The 25,822-nt window shown below is 43.0% G+C and overlaps 1 protein-coding gene across 1 annotated transcript; it reads right to left on the bottom strand.

Annotated features, from left to right (window-relative positions):
- Window positions 1-548: 548 nt before the first annotated feature.
- Window positions 549-25,567, bottom strand: bmpr1ba (bone morphogenetic protein receptor, type IBa). Its single transcript, XM_076731311.1, has 11 exons — window positions 25,214-25,567; window positions 8,514-8,676; window positions 8,180-8,279; window positions 7,598-7,700; window positions 5,572-5,668; window positions 5,296-5,434; window positions 4,757-4,949; window positions 3,572-3,869; window positions 3,221-3,396; window positions 2,985-3,115; window positions 549-2,454 (listed from the first exon to the last, which is right to left on the bottom strand). The coding sequence occupies exons 1-11, from the start codon at window positions 25,497-25,499 to the stop codon at window positions 2,329-2,331; spliced, it is 1,812 nt and encodes a 603-aa protein (XP_076587426.1). The 5' UTR covers window positions 25,500-25,567; the 3' UTR covers window positions 549-2,328.
- Window positions 25,568-25,822: the final 255 nt, after the last annotated feature.

Genomic DNA, 25,822 nt, shown 5'->3' with positions numbered 1-25,822 from the left:
CTGAATGCTCGCCTCTCTATCTCCTCTAATTGTTTTCTGTACAAAGTGTAAGAAAGAATTTTTAAGACAATTAATAAATTATATTTATAAGCAACGCTGAAAACGTGTGGTGCATATGGTTGCTCATTCTTACAGGAAAAGGTTTTACACTTAGATGCCTCACATGTTACAGCTTGTACTGTCAGGGGGAGCGGTGAGAACCGCAATTTGTAGGCCATGCATATATATATACACATTTGGTTTGCAATACTTTGATTTTCTACCTTTTTTTGTGTGAAATTCCTATTTACAGGATCCTGACTCAATAAGTATTTGGATAAAATACCCTGAAGGGGATGAAATTGAAACAGAATATCCTTGTGGTGTCACTGTTTAACATGCTGTGTGCTCAGCAGCACCGGTGGGTTGTAATGAGGCATGCCGCTTTTTCTTTTCTTTTTTTTATTAACAAAGAAAATATGAAGAGCATGCCTTAACAGTAAGAGGCATTGCCAAGTGACTTGTTAGTATGCACCTCATTCAGCCACCACAAACTGTGCATCAGCCATGTGGATGAGTGAAACACTTTATTGGGGGAATGTTCAACCTTTTTTTTTTACTGAATAAAAACACCACTTTCTCTCACAGACAACTACAGTAGGTACAGATTAAATAAGGCACAACACCCAAGAGGAAAGAAAGGGCATTTAAAACACAACAAATCTGCCACACCGTCAACGGTAACAGAGCATCCTGTTACTTTGTCGGCAGAAAAATAAAAATCTCATTGACCTGAAGGAAAGTTTATCAAGGACTTTACACATGGACGAAAAAAAAAAAGCTAAAATTGAATGGATTAGTGCCACTGGAGGGAAATCTCACCTGGTGCTGCTGTGACGGCAGACCGCTGAGACAGTCTGCTAATGGTGATGATGAAAGGTGTCCAGATTTACCTTGAGAACTATTTCACACTGAGGCTGTTTAAGCTTCCTAATGCTTGACTGCTACCATGTTAGAATTTGAATTAGTGGAGGAACTCGCCAAAAAGCTTCGCTTAATTTCAGTGTGACAACTGCGAATGGTTTATTACGGAGAGACAATTCAACATGAGCTTGAATTTAGACGTCAGGGAAACGTGACCTTGTGATGTCCACAGAGTACTCCTGGTGGGTGGATAGCTGGGGGTGTTTTCTAGGAGCAGTCGGTTTTTCAACAGTACTGTGCATTTCTACATCTTATATATCTTAGGTGAAGGTGGTCCAGCAGCCTAAAACACACACAGAGAGCAGTCCCCCGTGACAAACGACTTGTGGTACCCCTAAACTAACACAGGCACAATTCCACACATTTATAACAGGTCACTACATCGTCAAGCAAGAAGTCACCACTACAGTTAGTGTACAACAGTTTGTGATAGCCTTGTTGGACTTCCCTTCCTGTAATCGCTGTGGAGCACCTACAGGGGGCACCGTTCTGTCGTAACGCCCCCATCTCCTCACGCAGGCTTTGCAAGGAAACACAGAGGCATGTAGAGCCTCAATCCAAAATTTATTTAGACGTATAAACTTTATTTTTCACATATAGTCTTAAAGAGTTTGAGTTTTACACGGAAAATCCGCTTTTGCAACTTTCATATCGCATCACAGCTCAAAAATACAGGTAAACCTTTTCTTCAGTGTCTACAAACGTTACCAGCATAAACGAAACCTTTAAAGCCTCAAGATACCCTTTCTGCTCTGTCACATAGTGGCAGTCATCGTAACCAAAAGCAGTCAATTTAATGTGTTCATTCCAAATGCAACATAAAGGCAGTAGTGGGGGGGTGACAGTGTTTGAAAGGAGGTGTCATGCTGCAATAACAGATCGCCTTAAAGCACCGTTCTATCAGTCGGACCTTCATCTACAGGTAGGGTAGCTTTCACAGAAAGCAGTGATATAGTATTCCACTCACTGGTCAGTAGCTTGTTTGTGTATCTCTGCAGCTACAGTGCCAAGTCAAACTCAATCTCTTTCTCCAAGGACCTGTGGAGCACGTGAACAGGAACGGGAACATGGTTTTAGAGTCCTCGCACTCTCTGATGGACAGAACAGGGCCACACAGGGCCTGATTGTTTTTGATTCGTTAAAGTTTTTGTGTATTCATGTAATACATTTTTTTAAGGGGGACTTGGATTGCAGACCTCTGGGCATCTGGACTCAAAGTTTGTGATCCTTTGATCTCCGAGTGATGATCTCACTTCCCGTCCCGTGTCCTTTTCCCAGGAAAAAGGACTGTGCGGCCTGGACCAGAGCCGGCGTGATTGTTAATGCCCTTTCTGTGTGTGTGAACACACACCCGGCAGCGCCCGCTCACAGCTTGATATCCTGTGATTCTGACATCTTGGCAAGTGTCTTTTTGACCCGTAGGGCTGTGAGGCGGGAGGCCGGGTTCTGGGCCCAGCATTCTGTCATCAGCTTCCCCATCTGTCTCAAACACTGAGGAGATACAGATTTATGTTAGGAAGGTCATTCAATTGTGTGTGTTTGTGCATGTGTGCAGTGTCGGCATTAGAACACATATAAAGGCTTATAGCAGGGGGCGTCGAGTTACTGGAAAGTGGTACCATAGATGTGCGTTAGGTGTTTTACATTGACCGAAATGTTTTACTCAAAACCATAGAGATGGAAAATAAGGGTGCCGAGGGAGCAGCAGCACCCCCTAAAAGCAGACATTATAAAAACCATCAACTGATAAAGAGGTATGATACAGACTCGCACAAAGAGAGCAGAGCATGGGAATGTGGACTGAAAGTACTATGATTACTCTGCAGTTGTGTGGTTTGTCAGTGGAGTGTATGATCTACGCCTCCTGAACGCTTCACGGTGGATTTCTATTCACTACCATCATCAGTGATGATGGAGAAAACACTGACATGCTTCTACTCAGGTGATGGGGCACTGCCCCCTGGTGCCCCCTGGTGGAGGCGACGCTGCATGCATATGTAGCATACTTTGACGTATGTTACCTCATCGCTGGTCCATCGATTAGGAAAAGACGGTCGTAGCCTCTTGATGCAGACCACCTCTCTCATGTCTTCATATGAAGGGTCTGTAGGAACTAAGTCATGGTACGGCAACTGGTACTCTTCAAGGATGCCTGCAACAAATAAGTTACAAGAGAAATAAATTGTTTATGTGTTGTTTGATAAGTTCAAACTAGCTAACTTATATATATATATATAAGTATATTTAGTGTATATACCTCCTGAGACACAGCGCCGAGCGATCTCCCAGAGAATAAGCCCAAAGCTGTACATGTCGGCCATGATGTACGACTGAAAGTGACTTCTGTTCAGAGTCTCGTCCAGAACCTCTGGAGGCATGTAGCGCTTAGTACCAACTCTGGTGTTGGGGGGGATATCTACCTCGTTGGTGTCACTGCAGAGTTAAGAGATTAATGTAATTTTAAGTTAAAGATGATGAATTAGCCGCGCGCATTGCTGAATCCTTATGAATGCAAACAAAGCACATGTACATGTCCGACCTTCTGCTAGAGCTTAAATTCAGCAAAACATGGATTCAGAATGAAAGAGGAATGTCTGAACGCGCTCACCTGATAAACTTGACTGCCAATCCGAGGTCAGCTATACAGCACGTCCCATTTCTTTTCACCAGTATGTTCTTACTCTTCAGATCCCTGTGGGCAATGGCAGGCTTGCCCTGGGTGCCGAAGATCTCGGTGTGGAGGTGACAAAGGCCCGACACAGAGGAGTAGGCCAGTCGCAGCATGGCTTTGTTGTCTAGAGTGGTTGATTTGAGGTAGTCGTACAAAGAGCCATTTTCATGGTAGTCGGTGATTAGGTAGAGCTGGGTCCAGGAGCCAGTCCCTTTAATATCAGCAGCTATAAAACCTGTGAGAGGAGTGTCAAGTCAAAGAGCCATTTTTTCCCAGTGTAAATCTCCATGTCTTTGCCTGAAATGTCCTCCCAAAAAATGTGGATTTCATTGTGGCTTTTAGCTCTAATAATTAAGGAATACATTATCTGTCTGTGCTTCTGTCTTCACCGTGAACTTTTGTTTCTCAGGAGCAAGTTCGTTCACTTTTACTGGGGAAATTACTTTGGAAACTAACTAGACTAAATCATGCAAAATCAAAGTTTAACTTTCTTTTAGGGAGCTGTACTGTACCATTGATTCGCCTTATTCAATGTGTTAATCTTGTTGGCAGTTGTGTGATTTGGTGCGTTTGATGACCTTGAGATTAAAGATCCCAGTGCTCAATTTAAAACCAAGCACAGCACTGACTGTGGAAGGCAGCATTATGCATTGCAGCATCTAGCCCGTCTTCTAGTTTACTGGCAAGTGATCTTTTGCCCCACTACTTAATTACAATGCATCTTGTGGTGTTTAATTATGCAAGCTTTGGTTTGCAGTCTGTTGTTGTCTCCTTTATAATTTGCTGTGGTGAACGCTGTCTTGGCTATAATTGATCTGTTTTGGCACTGACTGTAGTGTGGTGCAGAACAGTTACAAAATGGACAAACTCCAACTATGACGTGTTTTGTTATGAAACTCAGACATAAAATTACTTTGTTATTAAAATGAGTCATCTGTACTGATTCACATGTATATCAGTCAAAGCACGTCATCATTAATGATTGTCTTTAAGAACTTAATTGGAGCACAATTACAGAGACAAATAGACAGAGACAGAGGTGCACACACAAAAAAATAAGAATAGAAATGAGTAACAAGGGAATGGAGAGACAGTGAACACACAGACAGAAACCAGTCTTACCCAGTATGTTCTCATGTCTCATTAGGACGGTCTGGTAAATCTCAGTCTCTCTGAACCAACTGGCCTCCTCAGTGGTGAAGAAAACTTTAACAGCAACCTTTTCTCCCCTCCATCTGCCCATCAACACCTCTCCATACCTCCCCTTGCCTATCTGCTTCACCATCTGGATCTGCTTGGCTATTGTTCTCTGCACCTGAGGAGCAGGAGATGGAAAAGAGTTAAGTTTAATGTTAGCTTAGACCTTAGATGGCTAACCACTGTGTGTGTGTGTGTGTGTTTCATTGTGTTTCAGCACATTCAGCTTCTTATATTTTAGAATGGAAACCCCAGATTAAGGTTTAGTGGCACTCAGATTGATACAGGAGCAAACCAAATCTTATTGCATGAATAAATCAACCATCAACATCTTCCTACATGGAAAAAACATGAGACAAAATCTAATTAAATAGGATGCCATGGGCCTTAATGTATGCGTAAAAGTGCTCCATGGAGCATCTTTGTAATCAAACAGGTGTTTGGCTGCAATGTGCATGTCTCACCAATAGAGGGAGCCCTGAGCCAGAGCCAGAGCTTTGTGACTGCTCTATCAGGTCCTTCAGAGATTCTCCAGGGGGAATGTAGGTCTCATCCTGCTCCAGACCAATGCTGTACCGCGGACGAGACTCCTGACGCTTGTATCTGTAAAGACACAGAATTATTCAGCGCACCCGTTTACAAAAAATATACTTCAAAATATATGTACTGTTACATAGCATGTAGCAAGAAGAGCAAATTAATCTGGATTTGTGGGTGTTTGATGGTCACGTGTATTTTACCTGAAGTAGCAGAAAATAATAATGGCAGCCAGTATGATGCTGCACACAGTGACGGAGATCAGCAAGGCCATGTGGTGGATCTTTCCATCTACGTAGACTAGAGAGGAGACGATGAAGAGGTGAGAAAAGGTGGGCGAGGTGGTGAGGGAAGAAAAGAGAGGGGCGGGATGAAGGTGTGAGAAGACATGAAACAATGCCAAAAAAAAAAAAAAATCAATAACATCTCACCTTTTTCCTGCCTCCACTGCTTCTGTCAGTGATGCACAATAACATATGAAATATGTTTGACTCAAGAAACTTAAAGGACCAGTGTGTAATATTTTGAGTGGCATCTAGTGGCAAGGTTGCAGATTGCAACCAATTGAATACCCCTCCACTCAACCTCCCCTCCCAAGCTTATAGGACAAGGGTCCTCAGCTACATTTGTCCAAGGGCCAGAAAATTTTTTAGGCCCAATTAGTCAATATAAGTGTGAAGAGACTACTGAAAAACATGGAAAATCAATAATGATAACTCTACTTAACGAGAAAATGCACTGAGGGGTTAGTTAAATAAATCTTTTTCTTTTTTAGACTGAGAAGTTTTGGTCGTTATGAGTCACACAGGGCTGCCAGCTCTCACGCATTGACCGTGAGACTCAGGCAACTGATAGCCTACTTTTCACATGCTGCCATGCCACACGTCCATTTTCTTTTATGATTGATAGCGCAGGAAGAGAGGACACAGACAGCACCGGGACAGACGAGAGACAGCCGCTCCTCTGCACCGAGCCGGCAGGCAGGAGAGAGAGTGAGCTCCTTTTCAATTTATCTCGGGGTGAGATTCAATTCTGTGACATGACTCACCACAGGGGTCAGGGTCATAATCATCATGTCACGTCAGTAATCATGGTCAGTGATGAATATGTATGGCTGATCAGCATACTTGCTAGAGAAAGTTTCAGAGACGCAGACAGCGTCCCCGTCCAGTAACCATAGTAACTGACTCTCGCTGATTGCCTGAATAGAGCGGAGGAGAGACGCTGACTCTTGTCTGTCCATGTGGTGTCAGTGTCCTCTTTCGAGCCTTTCTTGGTTAGACATTTGTTTTTCACTGTGAGAGAAGTGTCAGTTGCATGAGTCTGTAGAAACATGGCGGTGCAGCATGGTGGACTCTGTGGAAGGAGATCTGCTCCCTCTGTAGATATAAAGAGCTTATTCTGAGGTAACAAAGCACGATTCTTATTTTCAGGCGATTATACACTAATAAAAACATGCTTATTAGAATTATATTTCATTTCTGCCAATAGATCCCTCTAAATCCTACACGCTGGACCTTTAGGCTGAGTAAAAAAAATCTAATAAAAACATCTGATATCTCTAATAGAAGCAAAAAAAAAAAACCACTGAGAGGAAATCGAGAAAATTCTACCTAGAAACCAGTCATCCTTACCAGTCACACGGAAGGACTGGCGTACAGTAAATCAAGTACAAATCATATTTCAGTCATCAATTTTTCATTTTGCTCTGGCACACACTCTTTTCCCACAGGGCCCCCAGTCAACAGCGAGAGGAAGCCCTCAGCCTAGTCGATGAATTCTCCTCATGATCCCCTATGATAGGGTTTCAGATTGATGACTCTGCCCTCGGTGTCTGCTGTGGCTTGTGATTTCCCTGGGAATCTAGGCTTACTGTCTCTCAAATACACAAAAAGACTCTCACGCTCACACATGGAGTATAGTATTGTACACAGTGGAGACCTCTGTATTCTCCTGACACCCGGCAGCTTTGGCGAGCTCCAGGACAGTTTGACAGTAACTCCCACTGTCTCCCCCACTTTAGCCGTCTTTGACTCTCTGACAATGTCATGATGTCTCTATCTCTGAATCCTTTGTGCAGCAACACCATCAGTCGCAGTTCTTGGCCCAGTCTATATCATTGTCCCTGTCACCTGCCAGCTGGAGAACAAGTGGCTCTTCAAAATCTTCCTCGTGTTTCATGGGCAAGAAAAAGCGGCGGAGGGACGAGATTAGACAGATTAAACTTACGAGGCGGTTTGAGCGGTGGCAGCGTAGGATGCAGGTTTTTGTTACAGTAATCTTCGTCGGTACAGCACTCCAGCGATCTCCTCAGACGTGAGTTCCCCGTGTCCTGGAAGACAGAAAGGTGATTTTAGTTGGCTATAAAACAATTAACTAATTGGTTGATTTACGTCATGTCATTCAGGCGATCTTTTCTCTGTTTTGTGTGATAGTACATTGAAAATCTTTGGATTTTAGAGGGTTGGCTGCACCCATGAAGATGCTACTTTGGTCGATGGGGAATTGTCTTGTACATTTTTCATTGTATTTTATAAGAGATATATATATAAACTATTTATCAGTTAATCAAAAAAAGAATCAGACATTAATCAGCAATTACAATAACTATTAGTAGCAGCTCAAAATTTGTCACAAAAAATAAAAGGGCTCACTGCATATATTCAGGTCAGCATTTTCTGCTTTATTCACTGACCCTCTTGAGCTTCATCCATCTGAATTAACATCTAGAACCAAAATTTTGTAAAGATTTGACACAGAAGATGCCAAAGGAAGATATCACGTGGATCAACGTGATGGTCGTCAACTCACCCGACACTGAAACTCTGATCCGACCAGGCCCAGGCAGCCGGCAGTCTGGACCCGTACCCCTCCCTCCTCCTCCACCATGGTAAAACAGTAGCCGTCCGTCCTGGGAAAAAAAAAAAGATTAGCTACAGTCAGCAGAGCAGCCTCTAACATCATGTTGTAAGAAAAGTATCGGCATCAACACTGTCTGTGAATGCATAATCAGGTGCACGTACAGTTGAAATCCCACACAAACCTAAGTTTCCATTAATAGTTCAGACTTCAGGTCAGTTGACGGGCAGCAGCGGTGTGATAGTGTGTGCATATTGTGTGAGTGTTTCTCCACTCTGCAGCGTACCTGCATGTATTATTGGTTGAATCTTCAGGGCAGTGGTTATAACAGTGACACGACCGTAGTCTTTGGGGGGATGACACAGGAGCCGTGCTGCCACTCGTCTCCCTCCCGCTCTCCGCTGCCTCCTTATTGGATGCTCTTAGCAGCATGCTGTCCAATATATTGCCTAGAAAACATGAGACAGCAGGAGAAATTTAGTTTTTTAGACAGGAAAAATATCACACTCATGAATAATAGAGAACACATTTTCAAAGAGGAAAGATCTCCAACGCTGCTATGGTCAGGGATCGCCATCAGATGTATGGACTCCTGCTGCAAGAGGGCGTATTTGGAGTATCATGGCCAGAGTAAGTGAAGCTTACAAGGTGGAAAAAAGTGATAGGAAGATGAAGAAATGTTTTATATATTAGAAAGTGCAAGGGAATATGTATGTAAGGTACTGATATTTGGTGTGACACGCTCCAACATGTGAAAAAAAACAGACAATTCAAGGTGCTCTGCTTCGATATACTCGCAGAGTTAGAAGCAGCAAGTCTTAAAGTGTCTGTGTTTGTCTGATTGAGGCCACTGATCTGCTCTTTTGCAGATAAATTAATTGTGCTCTTTGGCGTGTGCATTACGCTGGTTTACTGCTGCTGTCTGTGTGACTTTTCTGCTGTGACTCTGCCTCTGCTGTTCACTGAGTGCACTTCATGAGCCCAGCATCCACCTGTAGGGTTGCAACGGTCCCCTGGGTTGGAAGTTTAATATCTCCACTCTCCAGTCTCTGCTGTGCTGGTGTCTGCTTTCGGAGCCAAGACGGCAAATATCAACTCTGTGCATACTCTGTATTCACATAATAAATCCATCCCACATGAGCTGGCTGACTCAACTGAAACATAATCGAACTTTAGTGGAACGGACATCAATCTACTAAAAAATAAAACAGAAGAAAGAAAGAAAATCTGAGAAATGTGCCAAAAAAAAAAGAAAAAAATCTTTGAGCTCGACCGTCCTGTGAAATGTGTTCACAAACAGCAAATGTTTTTTTTTTTTTACTCTTACAACTGATACAGCTCCTAAGAACTAGAACGAAGCTGTTGTATTCCCTACTTATCCTATTTCAAAAGAGCACCTGTTTGTCACTTGAGGGAAAAAACGATCACGGAAGTGTCTTTCCTTCACGGCTTTTAAGATTTTCATTCATTCCAGCATGATCATTGAGACCAGATGTTTAACAGCTGCAAGCAGAGATAGTTCTTCCTCTCTGAAATAAACTACTAGCAGATACTGCTGCTCCTTTTTCAACCTTTCATTCTCGAGTGTTTTAATGCGAACGCTTCTCACGAAGAATGAGAATCAAAAGCACACACTCGGAATGTATGAACCAATTATGTACTTGTATTCTGAACTGTTCCCATAGTGAAAGTGATAAAACCTAAATGATTGAAACAACCTTCATAGAAATTTAGAGAAACTAAACAAAAGCTGCACAAAACCTGAAACTGCTTCGAGTTTCATATCGGTAAAAAAAACCAACCCCTGCTTTTAATCTGTTTCTCTTGCAGAAATGGATGTGTGATGCATGGTCAAAGTGACATAAAAGCCAACACTGGGTGTGCACTGGGAAGCTCCAGCTGCTGGGTTTTAGTATTCCTTGTTGTTGGGAATGAAAAGCTGGATTGTCCTCAAGTGCAACAAAAGAACAGAGGTTTTTCAGCATCTTCATGAACATGAGGCTTAAAAGCCAACATGTGACAGAAGTCATGACTGTGGGTCCTGCTTATTTACAGCCCTGATTCCCCAAAGACTTGGGATGCTGTGTAAAGCATAAATAAAACAGAATTTGAAAACTTGCTGATCCTTTTTTGACGTGTACTCATTTGAAAACAGTGCAAAGTCGATTAATGTGGAACTGGAATGTGGAACGCTCCAGAAACACCTGTTTGGATCATTCCACGGGCAAACAGGTCGATTGGTAACAGGTGACAGTATCATGACTGGGTAGGAAAGGGGCATCCTGGGAAGGCTCAGTCGTTCGTAAGCAGGGATGGAGCGAGGTTCACCACTTTGTGAACACATGATTGTATGAAGGATGTTACTACAGGGGCTCAGGAACACTTTGTGAAACTGCTGTCTGTAAACTGTTTATGATTACATTCTGTTTAAATTTACAGTTTAGTCCCAACGTTTTTGAAATCAAGGTTGTACATTAAAAGGCTGATCTAAACCTCATCTCTGGAAAACAAATTGGAGCAGATGGAAACTTGAACATGTGCTGCATACTGTATTTTCAGGGTGGTTGTGTGCTGTCAGTCAAACGTCAGATAATGGTGGTATCTTCTCTTTCATCTGAGCTCAGCTGTCTTTCACAAAACATCAAAGAACTTCCTCTGGGGATCAACACTTAAAGCTCCCTAATGTACTGAAACACACACACATCCAAAAAATGTGCGCACATGTGCTTCAAAAATGTGTCTTTCTCTCTTGATTTATTTCACTGTCGCTTGTGTTTTATGTGCTCAGCTGTCAGCGTGCTGCACTCGCACAGTTTGAAGTTCATTAATGCATTTTCGCAAAAGTGATAAAGATTTAGTGACACAACTAATGTTATTGGAAAAGAAAAAAACTACCGTAGCTTGTCAGTTCTGATCTAAAGCTTTTGATTTTTCTCCTTTATGTTACAATCAAGGAGCAAATGCTGCTGAACGGATGAGGTGGGTGCATTCATTCATCTTATTCATGTTGACTGTGATAAATGTGACTGTGCACACAATTAAGAAGCTCTCTGATGTGAGCTGACGTCAGTTTTCTAACCCGCGGCTGTTATTGGACATACAAAGTCCTGTTTTGTCTGCACTTTTTCCAACAATAAGGAGCGTGTGTGCAGTATTAAAAAGATGCACTATGTCTTGTGTAAAGCAGTCCTTCCTCATCTCAACAGAAACACGCGAAACAAGAATTGACGAGTGCAGCCTCATAATTTGCTGTTTCCTACGTTCACAAGGGAAAACATGAATAAAAAAGGAACTTTTAAAACGCACAAGCACAGTCATTTGTCATCCAGCAGTCCCCTTTCTAAATGTCTCTCTTGTACACACTGATAATGTGTTGACAATGCTGCAAGAGAGGGACGGTGGGGTTTAAAGGGGTCACATTAACAATTGACCGATTTGAGAGAAAGGGAGCGAGGAAGAGTAGGAGGGGGAGAAGAAAGGGGGATTAACAAACGAGAAGTGACAGAGCTGCGGGGAACTGGTGGGCAGTTTAGCGGCACACAGAGGGGACAGAGCAGAGGCCACTGGCCTTTTCCACCCTTTCTCTCACTCTGCCCCCCTCCCTCCCATCGCTCGCTGCTTGCTGCTCACTCACTGTGTTGCGCTCAATGCCAGCCTCTCTCTCCCCCTTTCTTCTTTGGCCTATATCTCTTTCTTCAGCCCGTCTCTGCCTCTCTCCTGCATCTATCGCTTCTTTTCCACCGGTTAAACCTTCTCACATTGTTTTCTTTATGTTTTTTTTCTCCTCACGTTATTCTCCAGTCTCCCACACAGCCTTCTTCCCATACCCCGCCCTTTCCTCTTCTTATCTTGCACTTTCTTTGCCCTGTCCTCAGTCTGTGAGTCCACTGAATAGTCATGCGAGGTGCTGCTGTGCTGTTGACAAAACACAAAGCCTTTCACATCTATCCTGCACCTGGGATCCCTGGCTGCTGCTCTGTGCATGTGTGTGTGTGTGTGTGTGTGTGTGTGTGTGAGAGAGAGAGAGAGAGAGAGAGAGAGAGAGAAAGAAAGAAAAGCCACAACCGAGCAGAATGTTTCTTAGTTCATTAATGCTTCTTGCACAAATCCTAATTGCAGTGTGAGGTGTCTGACCCAGTGCTGACTGGATTATCTGCCTTGAAACCAGCAAATGCTACAGGAATCTATGTCACAAAATACACATCATGGATGTTTTCTTTGCTGTCAGCTTGTGTTAGCTAGTACATTTTAAAGTCTTTCTGTGCATCTGTAATTTTTTTGAAATGTTATCACATTATTAACTAGAAGGGAACTGGGAGAGTGCAGCCGTCAGCCAAGGCCAAACTTCACAGTCAGTATTATTACTTCTTCTTGTGAAGCAGAAAATTCAAGCATCTTTCCAAATATCTCTGCAGATAATTCACATTTGGATGTAAGTAAGAATTGCATGACGTGTATGTATTAACGTTTGCATGGCAAAACTTTAGTCTGAGATAGAAGCATTGTTACAATTGTACCAGTTCTTTCATGAAACTGCTTGAAACCATCCTTGAGATGCTACACCCTTAAGCTTCATGAAAATCAGGCAAGGAGTTTTTCCATTATCGTGCTGACAAACAGACAAACCGAACAGAAAACATAACCTCCATGGTGGAGGTAAAAATAGGCAGCAGTAGCTCTACAGACAAAGATTGACCATTATTCTCATCTTTCCAGTATGCTGAAATGATTAATCTGCTGACTGAGGCGCATTCTCTTTTGACATACTGTTATTATCATCAGTGGAGTCGCATTGACCTAAAACTGTGACGTCGGCTGCCTTACGGCTCTCTGCAGTCTCCTGACTCTTTGGAAATGTCAGGCATGTGAGTGAGTCATCTGAGGTAATCTTTGCATCCCAATCTCAATCTCATAATCATGATCCAATATCGCACTGCTTCATCTGAATAAGATTTGTTCTTGATTCTTTTTGTCGTCTTTGTCTTCTACCTCTAACTGGTAAGCACTTTGGATGCAGAGACTGCTGAATCTTTCACTGGTCCTGAGGTAATGGGCAGTTTTTCTCTGAGCCCGTCCCATCTGTCTGTGGGAGGGAGAAGGACCAAGGTCAAACAATCTGCTGTTTTAGAAAGCGAGAAGGCTCTGACCCTGCATGTTCCTCAAATCTTATCCGCAAAAGGAAAAAAAAGATTCCCATCATGGAGAGGAAAATGTTTTTAGTCTGTACAGTCGCACACATCGATTCAGGCTGTGGAGAAAAGTGTATAAATTCATAAAGTGCTTCACAGAGAGATGTGGCAGCTTTTCAAAATATATTCTAGGTTTGAGGGAGTCGTGGTAGCACAGGTAAAGGAATATGAGAGCGCATGAAGTATAGGAAAATATTGCTCCTGGCTGTTATGTGCAGTTCCTGTAAAAACCTGCACTGACCAATGGGGGCTCCAGTCCAAACCTTATGAGGTACCACTAATGTCAAAACATGCTGCAAGTCAAACAATTCATGCTCAGGAACTGGCCAAATTTCCAAGCACTTCACCGACACTATAATTGTTTCAAGCTCTTTCACCAAAATGGCCTTTCAGATACCAGTATGAGCTTTCAGGTCTCCCCTGTAGCCTTTTTTTCCAGGCTTGATGGCAGGATATAGGGCCCACTGTAAACACACAATTAACAACCGTGGCCCCACAAAGCCCCAAAAGCAAAGAGACCTCTTTTCAACAGATGACGCTTTGTACGAACTGAAACACAAAAAGAAAGAAGACAGATATTTAGAGAGATGGAGGGGATAGCAGTGAGGGAGAAGGATATGGTGCATGAGATGGGAAGATGAAGACGGGAGATTTAGAGGAAGATAGACAGACAAACGGACAGGGAGAAACACAGAGAGAGAACATATTCATTAGTTATCCTGGCCATGTCAAACAAGGCCTACCAGAAAAGCCCTTTCACCGAGCCCATGTAAACACTACCCGCCTCCCCCTTCCACTTAAGACACACTCATTTGACAACACTGCTCCCTTCCTGCCCCCTTCTTCCCTCTAAGTAGTAGTTCATCTTGCTGGTGTTTGACAGTGCCGTCGGTACAGCAAAAGAAACATGGAAGGTGAAAGGTTTTTTTTTTTTTTCTCCCTTCTTTTCTTTGCCTGTCCCGACTTCCATGTACTTCCAGTGCCCGGTCTTATCTCCACGTTCTTCTTCCTGTCAGTGTTATGATGAGCCGAGCCATCCCACATGTGCAGGAATGTCTTAATGAACCCCACTTTGTGACCTGGAGGCTGGATGCTGGGAAGCTGAGGTCGTCCCGCTTGCTGTTTTGGCTAATCTTACTTTGAAATTCAAATATGTTTTGCCTTTGAGTCCTGAGACAAAGCTCTCTCTCTCTCTCTCTCTCTCTCTCTGCTTCTTACTCTCAGTGCCCGGTCTTATCTCCATGTTCTTCTTCCTGTCAGTGTTATGACGAGCCGAACCATCCCACATGTGCAGGAATGTCTTAATGAACCCCACTTTGTCATCTGGATGCTGGGAAGCTGAGGTCGTCTCTCTCGTTGTTTTGGCTAAACCTACTTTGAGTCATGTGACGAAGCTCTCTCTCCCTCTCTCACTGCTTTCTTGTCTTAATTGCTTTTATGACCTTGATGGCTTTACACCATTTGGAGGTACAGGAGCAAAATAGTTACCAATATATTTTATTCTTTTTGCAAACTATGGCACAGATAAAAAAACTACATTATGCTTTATTACTCTTCTAACCTCCCAGTGAAGGTGCTTTTTCAAGCAAGAGCTCTGGAAACTACTTTTAACCTGCTGTTAAAATTTCCTTAAATGATTCAATCAATTCATTGGATCAATCAGTCCTGTCAGAAAAACAAACAGATGAGAAGCGTCACACCTATCCACCAACCAGGACCAAGACCAACCACCAAGCAGCCAATCACAAAAGATGGAAGTAATGTCAGGTGGCTCAAACAGAAAACATAATTTGGAAAAACCAGCACAATTAAACTAGTGAGACTCGGGATAAGTGAAGCTGCAGGAGCCGCTTTCAGTCCTTCTGTCCTCCAACACAACAACATCATCAACAGCTCTTCAAACAGTCCTTCATTTCACCCCGATGAATGATGCAGTAATGAGCCAGTGCCAGGCTCTGGTTATACAGCTGTCATCTGCCAGCTTTGTGCTGCGACCAGTGGGGTGTGTGTGTGTGTGTGTGTGTGTGTGTGCGTGCGTGTGTCCCCTTTTGTGGGGATGAGTGACAGGTACACAAGGATTCCGGAACTCTGCGTTCATTCCAGAAGGCCCTCAGCGTTCCCTTTGGAATACAAGGAAATGATGAAACGGTCCTGTAAGGAGGTGTGAGAGAGAGAAGCAAAGAAAAGAGGGGAAGGATACCAGCTGGTCTCTTCGTCAAAAGCTCCTTTGCTCCTTCTCATGGCCATCTGTGGGCTCCTACTCATAACAAAACATCGGTTCACAGACACTGCACATCCGGCTGGATCACTGGGCTGCAATTCTGATGCTGCTGGTTCAAATCTGGCTCTTAAACTTTGATTCCACTACATGCTGCCACCCAAAATGGATGCATCGAGACGAAAACTCAGGCTGTACACACAAGAGCTGGCCAAAGTATTCTTCTTTTTTTTGTTGTTGTTTTCTGTCTATTTTTCTGCTGTATTGTTGCAGGTAACGAGCAGAACTTAGCTATGGCAACAATAGATTTACAGAATCCAGAACTTCCCATTTTTTTAATTGCATTTATAAATAGTACTATTGAATTTCCCGCAGATTTAATCTACCATTTACTCTGATTTCCACAAATATAAAATGACATATGTTGTGATGAAGGATTTTAACCATATCACCCTCCCCTAATAAACAATATTAAAACTGAAATCAGTTTATTGAGGCATTTCGCTCAAATGTAACCATGAGAATAGCTTGCTGATAAAAATATTTACTTCAAAGTTAAAGCTGAACAGAGTTGATGCATTTCATCATATGTGCACAGAAAAATGTGCTCCTACATCTCTTTTCAAACAATTCCTGTAGAAGACAAATGAAGCTGCGAGAAGCATTGGTGATGTCCTGCAGATCCCTTGAAGCAGCTGCTCTTCTCTGCGATCAGACAGATGTGTATGTCACAAAGGAATGCTTTCCCACATGCAACAATGTACAGAGTAACGCAGCACGTATGGTGCTAGTGTAGTCTTTAGAAACACATTCTATTGCAACACAAAATGCTCAATTTGCAGCCAACACATTGCGAAAAGAAAGAAGAAGAAGAAAAGTGTCCCTCAGAGACAGCTTGATTTAATAGGAGGCAGTCTTTTTTACTGTCTCCGAAGCAGATATCAAGAAGGTTTTAATAACTAGAAGATTTCCTTCTCTGGGTTCATTAAATTTGCTGTTATGGCAGAAGGAACCAGAACTGGTGTCATGAAGCTCTCCAATTTCCCCACGCAAACACACTCAACATCTGCACAAACCAGTGGTGCCATTGGTGGTTTCTTGCCCCTCCTGTCTGAAAGCCTGTTTTTCTCTCCTTGCAAATGTGCACATGTTCGACAACAACTTCAAAACAATTTGATCCTAACCACAAATCAGACATTATATCCACAGCCTTCAACATGTGGCTTCTAATGCAAATTCACATTCACCCAAAAACAGCTGAAACTCAGTGTGTGGGATCCAGTGAGAGAAAACAACATACTCGGACTATGATGCACAGCCACCACGTAGAGTAATAAGAAGCATTAGGTTACAATACACACACACACACACCCTCACAGTCCATTCAAACTTAGCAGCTATTTTTACCATATTGGATATGCTATTCCCGTGATATCATCATGTGACTCATTGTTCCATCGTGGTGGTATGCAAAAATCATGCCTATAAACTGATAAACAATAGCCTCACGCTCGCCAAGTCGTTCGTTGGCCGTGGCAAATGTAACAGTTTAGAATTCCACACAGACACCCACAGTGTGTGTATGCGCAAGCAATTAAAAACACACAGACACACTCTCACAAGTGGTTTCGAGAAATGGATAATGGCGGGATAGCAGAGATGCGCTGCATTTTTGGGAGATGCGAACCTTCACTGCTGCACACGGGGGGGTTGAAGTCAAGGCATATGATGTCACCTTCTTTGCGTGTGTCTGTGAGACTTACAAAAAGTGACACATAAGACAAAGAAGAGAGGGGAAAAAAATATGCACAATATTGGACAAGATAACCATCCATTCACTGGACTTTTGTTTTAAATTGAGATTTAATCAAACGCTTTCTCTTTTCTCAAATAAACACTGATGATATATGGTTGCTCATCTCATGGTCAACACAATATAAAGGACACAAATACACACGTTTTTGTCTTCCTGGCAGGCTGAGACCATTTCAGATGTACATTAACTGCATGGTTTCTTTAAGTAAACGCTCTAAGTGACACAAACTTTACACAGCACACCAACACAGACAGGCATTAAGGACAAGAGGCCGTCCATCAACAGGGGGAGGTGAAACTTTCTGTTATCCTAATAAAAAGTTAGAAAAGTTACAAATCTCAATGTAGATTTAGTCTGTGAGGCAACGCTGACTCAAGTCTAGAAATGTCTAAATGAACAAAGCGCAGGTTCCAAACATTTAACGCACAAGTTTAACTTTGTTAAACAAATAGCCTGATTACAGCGATGGCTCAGATTGAGATAAGAGTTTGATTAAGCTGGTTCACGCTAACACAACATACACAGTAACCCAGGTCAAGCTGTTGCCGTACTCGATTGTGACGTTTTTGACCTTGGCAAACACAGATATAAAGAGCACTTTGACACAAGCAGTTGCTTAAGATTCTAGTTGTAACATGAGAGCCATTTCTCTGTTGACCCCAACCATCACTTCACACTTTCTGGAGGAAATGAAGCCTTCTTAATAAGAGGAGAAAAATCTCTAAGACCAAATCACAAGTTCAGTTGCCCTTGACTTCGATATCCTATGACCTGCACGAGATTTTTTTTTTCCTTGTACCATTACACCCTTGTTTTTCCAAACCAATTCACACCCTGTTCATTCCTGGACTGTGGCGGCAAATAAGCAATTAAAACGCTGAAATGCAAACAGTTGCTTGCTGACTTTTGGCTTGAGGTGCAACTGATTCTCAGGTGTTTTCAAGACAAAAAACTGTAAAAAACAGAGTTTTTTTTTTTTGTTTGTTTAAATTTTAATGCCACATGTTGCCTACAGCCTGGGGTTATATCCAACTATATTCTCATTATAACAGAACAAAAGTTTTGCTCATTCTTTCTGCATACACTTCTGCTCCAAACTGCATCTCCTCTTAAACACCACTGCCTACTTCCCAATGACTTCACCTCCCTCCATCCACAGCCTCATCCAGTGTCGCCATTTAGAGTTATTTAAACTTACAATGTGTGTTAAATGTTGTGTGGATCCCAGGATCTGTCGAGGGTTTCATGAGTATCGCGTCAAGTCTGTGTCAAGATTTGCTCCTGAACGTCACACTGGCACACAAATGTGCGTTACTGTTGCTATAAACGCTTTAAACCTTGACGAGACCATCCTGGCTGGATTCGTATCATGGACATGCCACTCTGCAGTTCCGACACACATGCATATCAAAGTAAACGCTCCACTAAACACACACATACACATACACACACACAAATAAACACACACAGGCAAGGAGTGTGTAATAAGATACCAGAAACTATAATTTCTCTTTCAGCACACATCTCACCTCGGTAGCAGCAATCGAAACGCTCTCTCTCTCTCTCTCTCTCTCTCTCTCTCTCTCTCTCTCTCTCACACACACACACACACACACACACACACAAATCACTGTCATGCAGAACTAATAGCCACTGACAATGATTGCTTGGGCTGAATGATAAATGAACAAAATCTGAATTTGAGACGTCCGGCACTGAGAATGAGGACAAATCTGTGTGTAGGTGAGTGCCTTGCTGTGTGTCTGTGGGAGTGGAGAGAGTGTTGGTGTGTGCGTAGGGCTGTGTGTGCATGTGTGTGTGTGTATTTGTGAGTGGAGGGAGGGCTGATGGTGTTAACATTACAGCTGCCATGTGTTTATTTCCCAGAATTCTGGTCTGTGGCGTCTCAGTCATCTCCAAAGGCTTAAACAGTCACTTTCCATCCATCTACAGCCTGTATGTGTGCATGTGTATACAGTATGTGTGTGTGTGTGTGTATGCACCTACTCTATGTGTGGGAGCATATTAATGCATTTCCCATTAATGTGGGTATAATGTGTGCAACGTACCCATTAGTGTTTATTTGTGTTAGATCCATGACAAGAACACTTCTATACATGTATCAGTGTGTGAGTCCTTGCTTTTTGTGTGTGTGTGTGTGTGTGTGTGTGTGTGTGTGTGTGTGTGTGTTTACAGTTGTATGCGTCCCACTGGCTCCTCCGTGTGATTAGCTTCCCATTAACTAAGTCACATATCACCCATCAGTGGCTCCAGGCCTCCTCTGTACTATCTCACTGGACAAACATGCTGTCAGCTAGCACACACACACACACACACACACACACACACACACACACACACACGCACACACTACATCCACTCCCATCTGGACAGCCATTAGGTACCTATCATAGCGTATGATCATTGTCTGTATTGCAAAGCCATTTGGTTGAAAGTGGGCACACTGACATCCACAAATGACCCTGAATTACAGCCTGTGAATGTTTTCATTTTTCACTGCCACATTTAAAGCAGCTGATCCATTCACCTCTCTTTCGTCACTTTCCTTTCTCTGATTAACTAATGCACAAAATGATAGCACCGCTGGAAAGGTCATGAGTTCATGAGGTAATCCATTTTAGATTCACACAAAACATGACAGCATCGTTTAATAAGCCGGTAAGAGCAGTGCTGGCCTGAACATAGTTAAGATCTCAGTCTTTAAGTGGTAAATGTGAACGTTGAAGAGGCCCAGATTTCATATGAGACACAGAAGGATTCAGTATGTGGTTAATTTAGTCAGAGCGGAACTGTTTGGCAGAAAATAGAGTTAAGGGTAAAACTCTATTTCCGAATTTGAAGATTTATTGGAAAAACTCTCCTCTTCTTCAACTATTGCACCTCTTCCATCTATATTGAATATCTCTGCCTGTCTTGACTCTTAACACTAAGTCACACGCCAAAAGCAGTGTGCAGTTACTCTCTCCCAGCCCCAGTCACCCTTCCCCATCTGAAAAAATTGTTCCAGGGGCTGAGAGCGGGTGGTGGGATGGATATTATGAGGAGGGGGGGGTGCGAGTGCATGGAAAACCCTAAGCCCTTATAGTCCCCGTGCACTGTGGCTGTGACAGCCAGCTTTGCTCTGCTTTGCTTCACCTGTTATCTGTCCATCACTGTATTGTGTTGCACCGAGTATTAGGACTGCACTTACAATAACCACAACAACTTCACTTTTTAGGATCAAATTTTAAGGACGACTGCTGCTCTTAAACCGTCTCAGTGCCAAGTTCCCCGACAGCCACTCTGACTGAGGATTCAAATGCTGGCCTCTGCACCCAAATAGACACAGAATAAAAAGAAAGAAATCACTGTTTTTGCTTTTCTTTCTCATAAAACAGACACAAAAATTCATAGGTGCTTCTTGCACATGCTTACTTTTCACTTTCAATCAAGTTCCCACGTCTTAGAAATGGCTAAATGTACACAGTCACAAACACAGCCTCTTCTTTGTATTAAAATAATTCTCAAAGTACTCTCTTCCTCACTCTCTCTCTCTCTCTCTCACACACACACACACACACACACACACACACACACACACACACACACGTATAACTTCCCCTGCTCCAGCTGTGTCTTAAGAAGTCAGGGCCAAACCGGTAATCTGACTGGGATAGAAGTTACTGGATCTGTATCCATTACAGGATGTAATAGCCCTCAGTCTCAAACTCCCCTCACTTCCCCTTACCTTCCACCTTTTAGAGGTCATTTCAAGATCACTTTTCCCTCGAACACACAACACAAGAGCTGTGTCAAGCATGGCATATCAAGGACTCATGTTTATGTCATTGCTTTGTCACTGAACCACTCTATCCTCGACTCCTGCCACTGCATTAGCCTTTCCGCCTTGTTAACCCTCAACCTGCTCAGACACTGCCAGGGGCAGCCTGTGGTTTGTGGCCCCCGGCTGTGCTGAAGAAAAGGCTTCAGACGTCACACAGAGAAAATAAAAAAAGGCTATATCTATGGTGTGAGTTTACTTCGGGACACCAGCAATTTGTCTTTAACAACCTGCAGCAACACCTTACCTCTGTGTTTCAGCTTTACAGCCGGCGGATCAGTGCCTCTAATGAGGTATCAGTTTCCAGCGAGGGAACTGAACACATCCTGTCAGGAAGCTTCGAGACCGAGGAGCAGAAAGTGCTACCAGCAGTTTGGTACAGTGAGTCAGCTCTCACGCCTTCTGCTTCCCTTTTCTCAAAACCGCTTTTCATTTAGAAATGTCTCAGTCAGCTTTTCACAAGTGTGATACTTTTGTCAATGACTTCCTGAGAGATGAGCAGCTCTGAATGGACTAAGATGAATGCTTTTTTTTTTTTTCCATTGTGGGTGACAATCAATGCAAATTGTAGAGCATGCTGTCTGTATGTGTGGTACCTGCACAGCCTGATTTTCTCAAAAACTGAGACCCAGACACGACAACCCTCAACATCTGCGTTTGTTCTCCTTTACACCATGAGAACACAGTTTTGAATAAATCTGTCCATGTGTGAAGAAAGCATCAACCCAGTGAAGCCTGAAATTATCAAGTAGGTGCTCAGTGACACACACACACACACAGAAAAGGATACAGCACACATATTTTGCCAACAACTTTATGAAAAGGAAAAACAGATCACTGTGAAATGCGAGTTCAAGAGTGGTACGACACATTCTCAGTACACGGAGAACACGGTGTCAAATGTGTGAGGCGATTATTTTGGCTTCAAATCGTGTAAGTGTTTTATTCTGTTAAAACAAAAACCTGAAATTCTGCAGGGAGCAACAGAGTCTCGTTAGCGGGCAGTGACAAAAGCAAAGCAACTGGCAGCGCTGTGATTGTGACAACTGATACAGCGGTGCTTATTTCCACCAAGGACAATGAAATGTAAGCTATCACGCTCACTCCTCACTTCCCAGAACTCACATTGAAGGCTGCAGCCTGGCGTAGGTGGAAGGTCACAGAAGATCTGTGTGTGTGTGTGTGTGTGTGTGTATTCCCTATGCTCTCATTTCTCCTTGAGGAATAATGAACACATCGTCCTTTACATGTTTGCAGCAGAAACAATGATCTGGAGGTGCTGTAGGGCAATCTGTGACCTTCATGCAGACACAACACTGAAACTGTCTACTGCCTGTCTAAAACCTGTAATGACTCCAGTTCACCTGTGGCTATAGCGCCAGGAAACACTAGATGACCAAGTCTAGACTTCCATTCACTCTCCTAAGCATCCATGTGCTGCTTTAGAAAGGGAAGAAACAAGGAGAGCACAGCCAGAAAGAAGAGAGAAAGTGAGGTACAGATAATCTGATAAATAAAATCCTCTCCGTCTACCTGCTCCATCTTTTTTCTTCATCCCGTTTTCCACAAAACAAATATTTGCCTGTTGAGTCACAGCGGAATCTATTGCCAGGACAATCAATCATCTGTGTGTCAACCAATGAATGAGCCTGTTGCTGGTCCAATCAATCATCTATGTGTCAACCAATGAATGGGGCTGTTACTAACAGGCCTCGGGCAAAATGCTATTTGAATACAGTTTGAACGGCTTGAGTACATCCAAATTAACTTTAAAACTGTTTGTTTTTCAAATTTACAGTCACGACATTTTGCTGGGGCCGAGAGTGGCTTGTTAACATGGAAACATCCGAGCTGAAAAAATACAATGATGCACTACTTTACTTCATCTTTTGAGTTTACAGTCTGGGATTTTTGGGTATGCTCTTATCTAAGGAAGCATAACAATACTATTATAGTATAAAAATGCAATCCAATTCATAGAGACTGTCTAAAGAGAGTTCAGCTCTAGCATTAATTTGAGAAAACGAGGGATAAATCCTGAAGAAATCTGTCCTTAGATAAATAAATAAATATTTTTTGGTGAGCATGTGACTCAGATCTGGCGGATATCAGGAGGGAGAATTTGTTCCACTAACCTATAGGTGGCACACTAATTCTACATTGGTATTTAGATGGACTGACACATCAAAAAATCCAAAACACTGCACTTAATGGAGATTTGATCTATGTGCCAAAACAAAGTGTACGAGAAATCTGAAGCTTAAAGATAAGTGGAGCGAAGAAAATATAATATGAACTCAATATTAAATGAAAGGCATAGTGTGAATGACTTCCTGGAGTAGAACACAAACAAGAAAAAAAAAAAATCTTGGTAGAGGTCCAACTTTATGTCAGATTTCACATATGTCTTCTTCTTTGGCAGCTGTTCTACAGCGTCTTAGACAGAGCAGTCAGTGTTACCATGCGTCTAAGACACTCCAGCAATTTTTATGTTTGTGTCCATGTGTACTCATGTGTGCAGCGCAAATGCTTAAATGTTCACGGCATTCAAGAAGACTGTTATTCCTCCCAAGGCTGCGCTTCAAATGATAACAGCGTGTGTGAGCACAGAGGGTAAATCAAAAGATAAGGTAACGCAGCGTGCAGGCCGTAGGAAAGCCGACTCAACCGGTGACAATGACAGGAAAGATGGACGAGAAAGAGGGGATGACATGCAGCCAGAGGTCGCGGGACGACCTCGGTATGAGGTATGAGCCTTTGCTGGCTTAGCTTCAGGGCTCCCAGCTGAAACAATCTGCAATGGCTTTAAATAGATCAACAATAAAGAGTGAAAAGAAAAATAATGCACGGACACTATCGCGCATAGGAAACACTGTCTAAGCCTGTGTTCAACTTCACAGCACACACATTTAAATTCCTCCAATAAGGCCTTTTTGATTGCAAAGGTAACCTACAGAGCTACATGGTTAAACGTACACACACACGAAAACAGTGTGTCAAACCTTAATGACACACATCACAGCACTAAACATAACAGACTATAAAATCTGACACGTTCTCTCTCCAACACCTCTCCAATCACACTTCAGATACCAAACATGGTCACAGACAAAGCGGCTGATGTGGCTAACGGTAACAATGTGGGACCACGACAATATATCTCTCTGTCTGTTTGAAGAGAACAGCAAACACACCGTAACTGAGGACGTGTACCTGAACGTCAGAGCAACTATAGAACTGCTAAGTAAGTTGACGAAGTGATCACATGATGAATAACTTAGCGCTCTTCAACTTGCAATAACCTGTAATAGTTGGCGTGTTATCTTCGAGAGGTTGTTCATGATTTATGATCTGAAAATCTGAAAGCAATTTTGCTCTGTAATAATGTTTCGTCTCAAAATCAGGCAAACAAGACAAAACACAGAGCTGCTCACACCAAATATTATGATTTGACGATGGGAAAATAAAATAAAAAAGATTGTAAAACCCATTTTTTGAGCTGCTGGCCTTGATAAAACCCTACACATACAGCTTTGATTAACATTAAGCATTACATATAACATTAAACATGAATGATTCCCTAATATAAGACAATGTTTAGGATCATGTGTACATTAGTTGCTACTCATTTGGAGCTCATTTCTGAAACCGACTGTCATTGTGAGTTGCCCACAGACCGCAGGCACGGCACAACAGAGCACAGATTTAAGCTGCAACTTTTGAAAGCAACACTCATCCACAAAGAGTACAAGTAAGATTCAAGATGGGAAACAAGAAGAGAACAAGAACACCAACACGGTTTGTTGCAGAAAGGAGGAAAGAACTTCAAAAAGAAAATCTACCATCAGAGCAAGTTCAGAGCAAAGTTTAGAGAAGCAGCAGCGGTGAGGAGGGCAGCTGGAGGAAGTTTACAGGAGCTCACCGTGGGCTTGAGCGTGAAGAGAGAACAGCCCGAGCAACAGCAGAGGACTCCGGCTCCAGGGACAGAGGCAGCGCTTCAGCCTTCCTCCCCGCACTGGCATGGTAGAGTCTGCCTCTCGGCTCCTCTCTGCTCCCCTCTTCAGTACACTCCACACGACAGGATCCGCCACACACACACTGCCTCTCCCTCCGAGTGTGTGTCTGTGTGTGTGAGAGGGAGAGAGAGAGAGAGGGAGAGAGACAGAGAGACAGAGAGAGAGAGAGGTGGGGAGGGGGAATACCGGCATGCAAGCTCCTGTACGTGTGTGTGTCCACCGCAACGTGAGAAAGTCCACACCACACAAAACACACCAGCAGCGGCAGCAGCAGTTGCAGTTGAGTGTCCTCCAACTCGGTCTGACAGTAGCAGCCCAGCTGAGAGAGATAGAGAGATAGAGGTAGAGACAGAGGTAGAGAGAGAGAGAGAGAGAGAGAGAGAGAGGGAGAGAGGGAGGCAAAAATGGGGAGTTTACTTCACTTGCCTAGTAGGGAGGGCTGACCCGCTCACACACACAGGGAGGGAGGCCATGGGTGGAAAGAAAACGGGGGCAGGGAGCAGACAGGAGCGAGA

This window comes from Chaetodon auriga, chromosome 5 (assembly GCF_051107435.1).
Source record: "Chaetodon auriga isolate fChaAug3 chromosome 5, fChaAug3.hap1, whole genome shotgun sequence".
Lineage (NCBI taxonomy): Eukaryota > Metazoa > Chordata > Actinopteri > Chaetodontiformes > Chaetodontidae > Chaetodon > Chaetodon auriga.
This window is presented reverse-complemented; position numbering and strand designations above follow the sequence as displayed.

Coding starts and splice junctions, on each gene's coding strand:
- bmpr1ba (XM_076731311.1), bottom strand. CDS start 25,499: ATGCCGGTATTCCCCCTCCCCACCTCTCTCTCTCTCTGTCTCTCTGTC. Junction 5,669..7,597: donor GCCACCGCTCAAACCGCCTC/GTAAGTTTAATC, acceptor TCTCCTCTCTAG/TCTACGTAGATGGAAAGATC. Junction 3,397..3,571: donor TTGGCAGTCAAGTTTATCAG/GTGAGCGCGTTC, acceptor TTAACTCTGCAG/TGACACCAACGAGGTAGATA.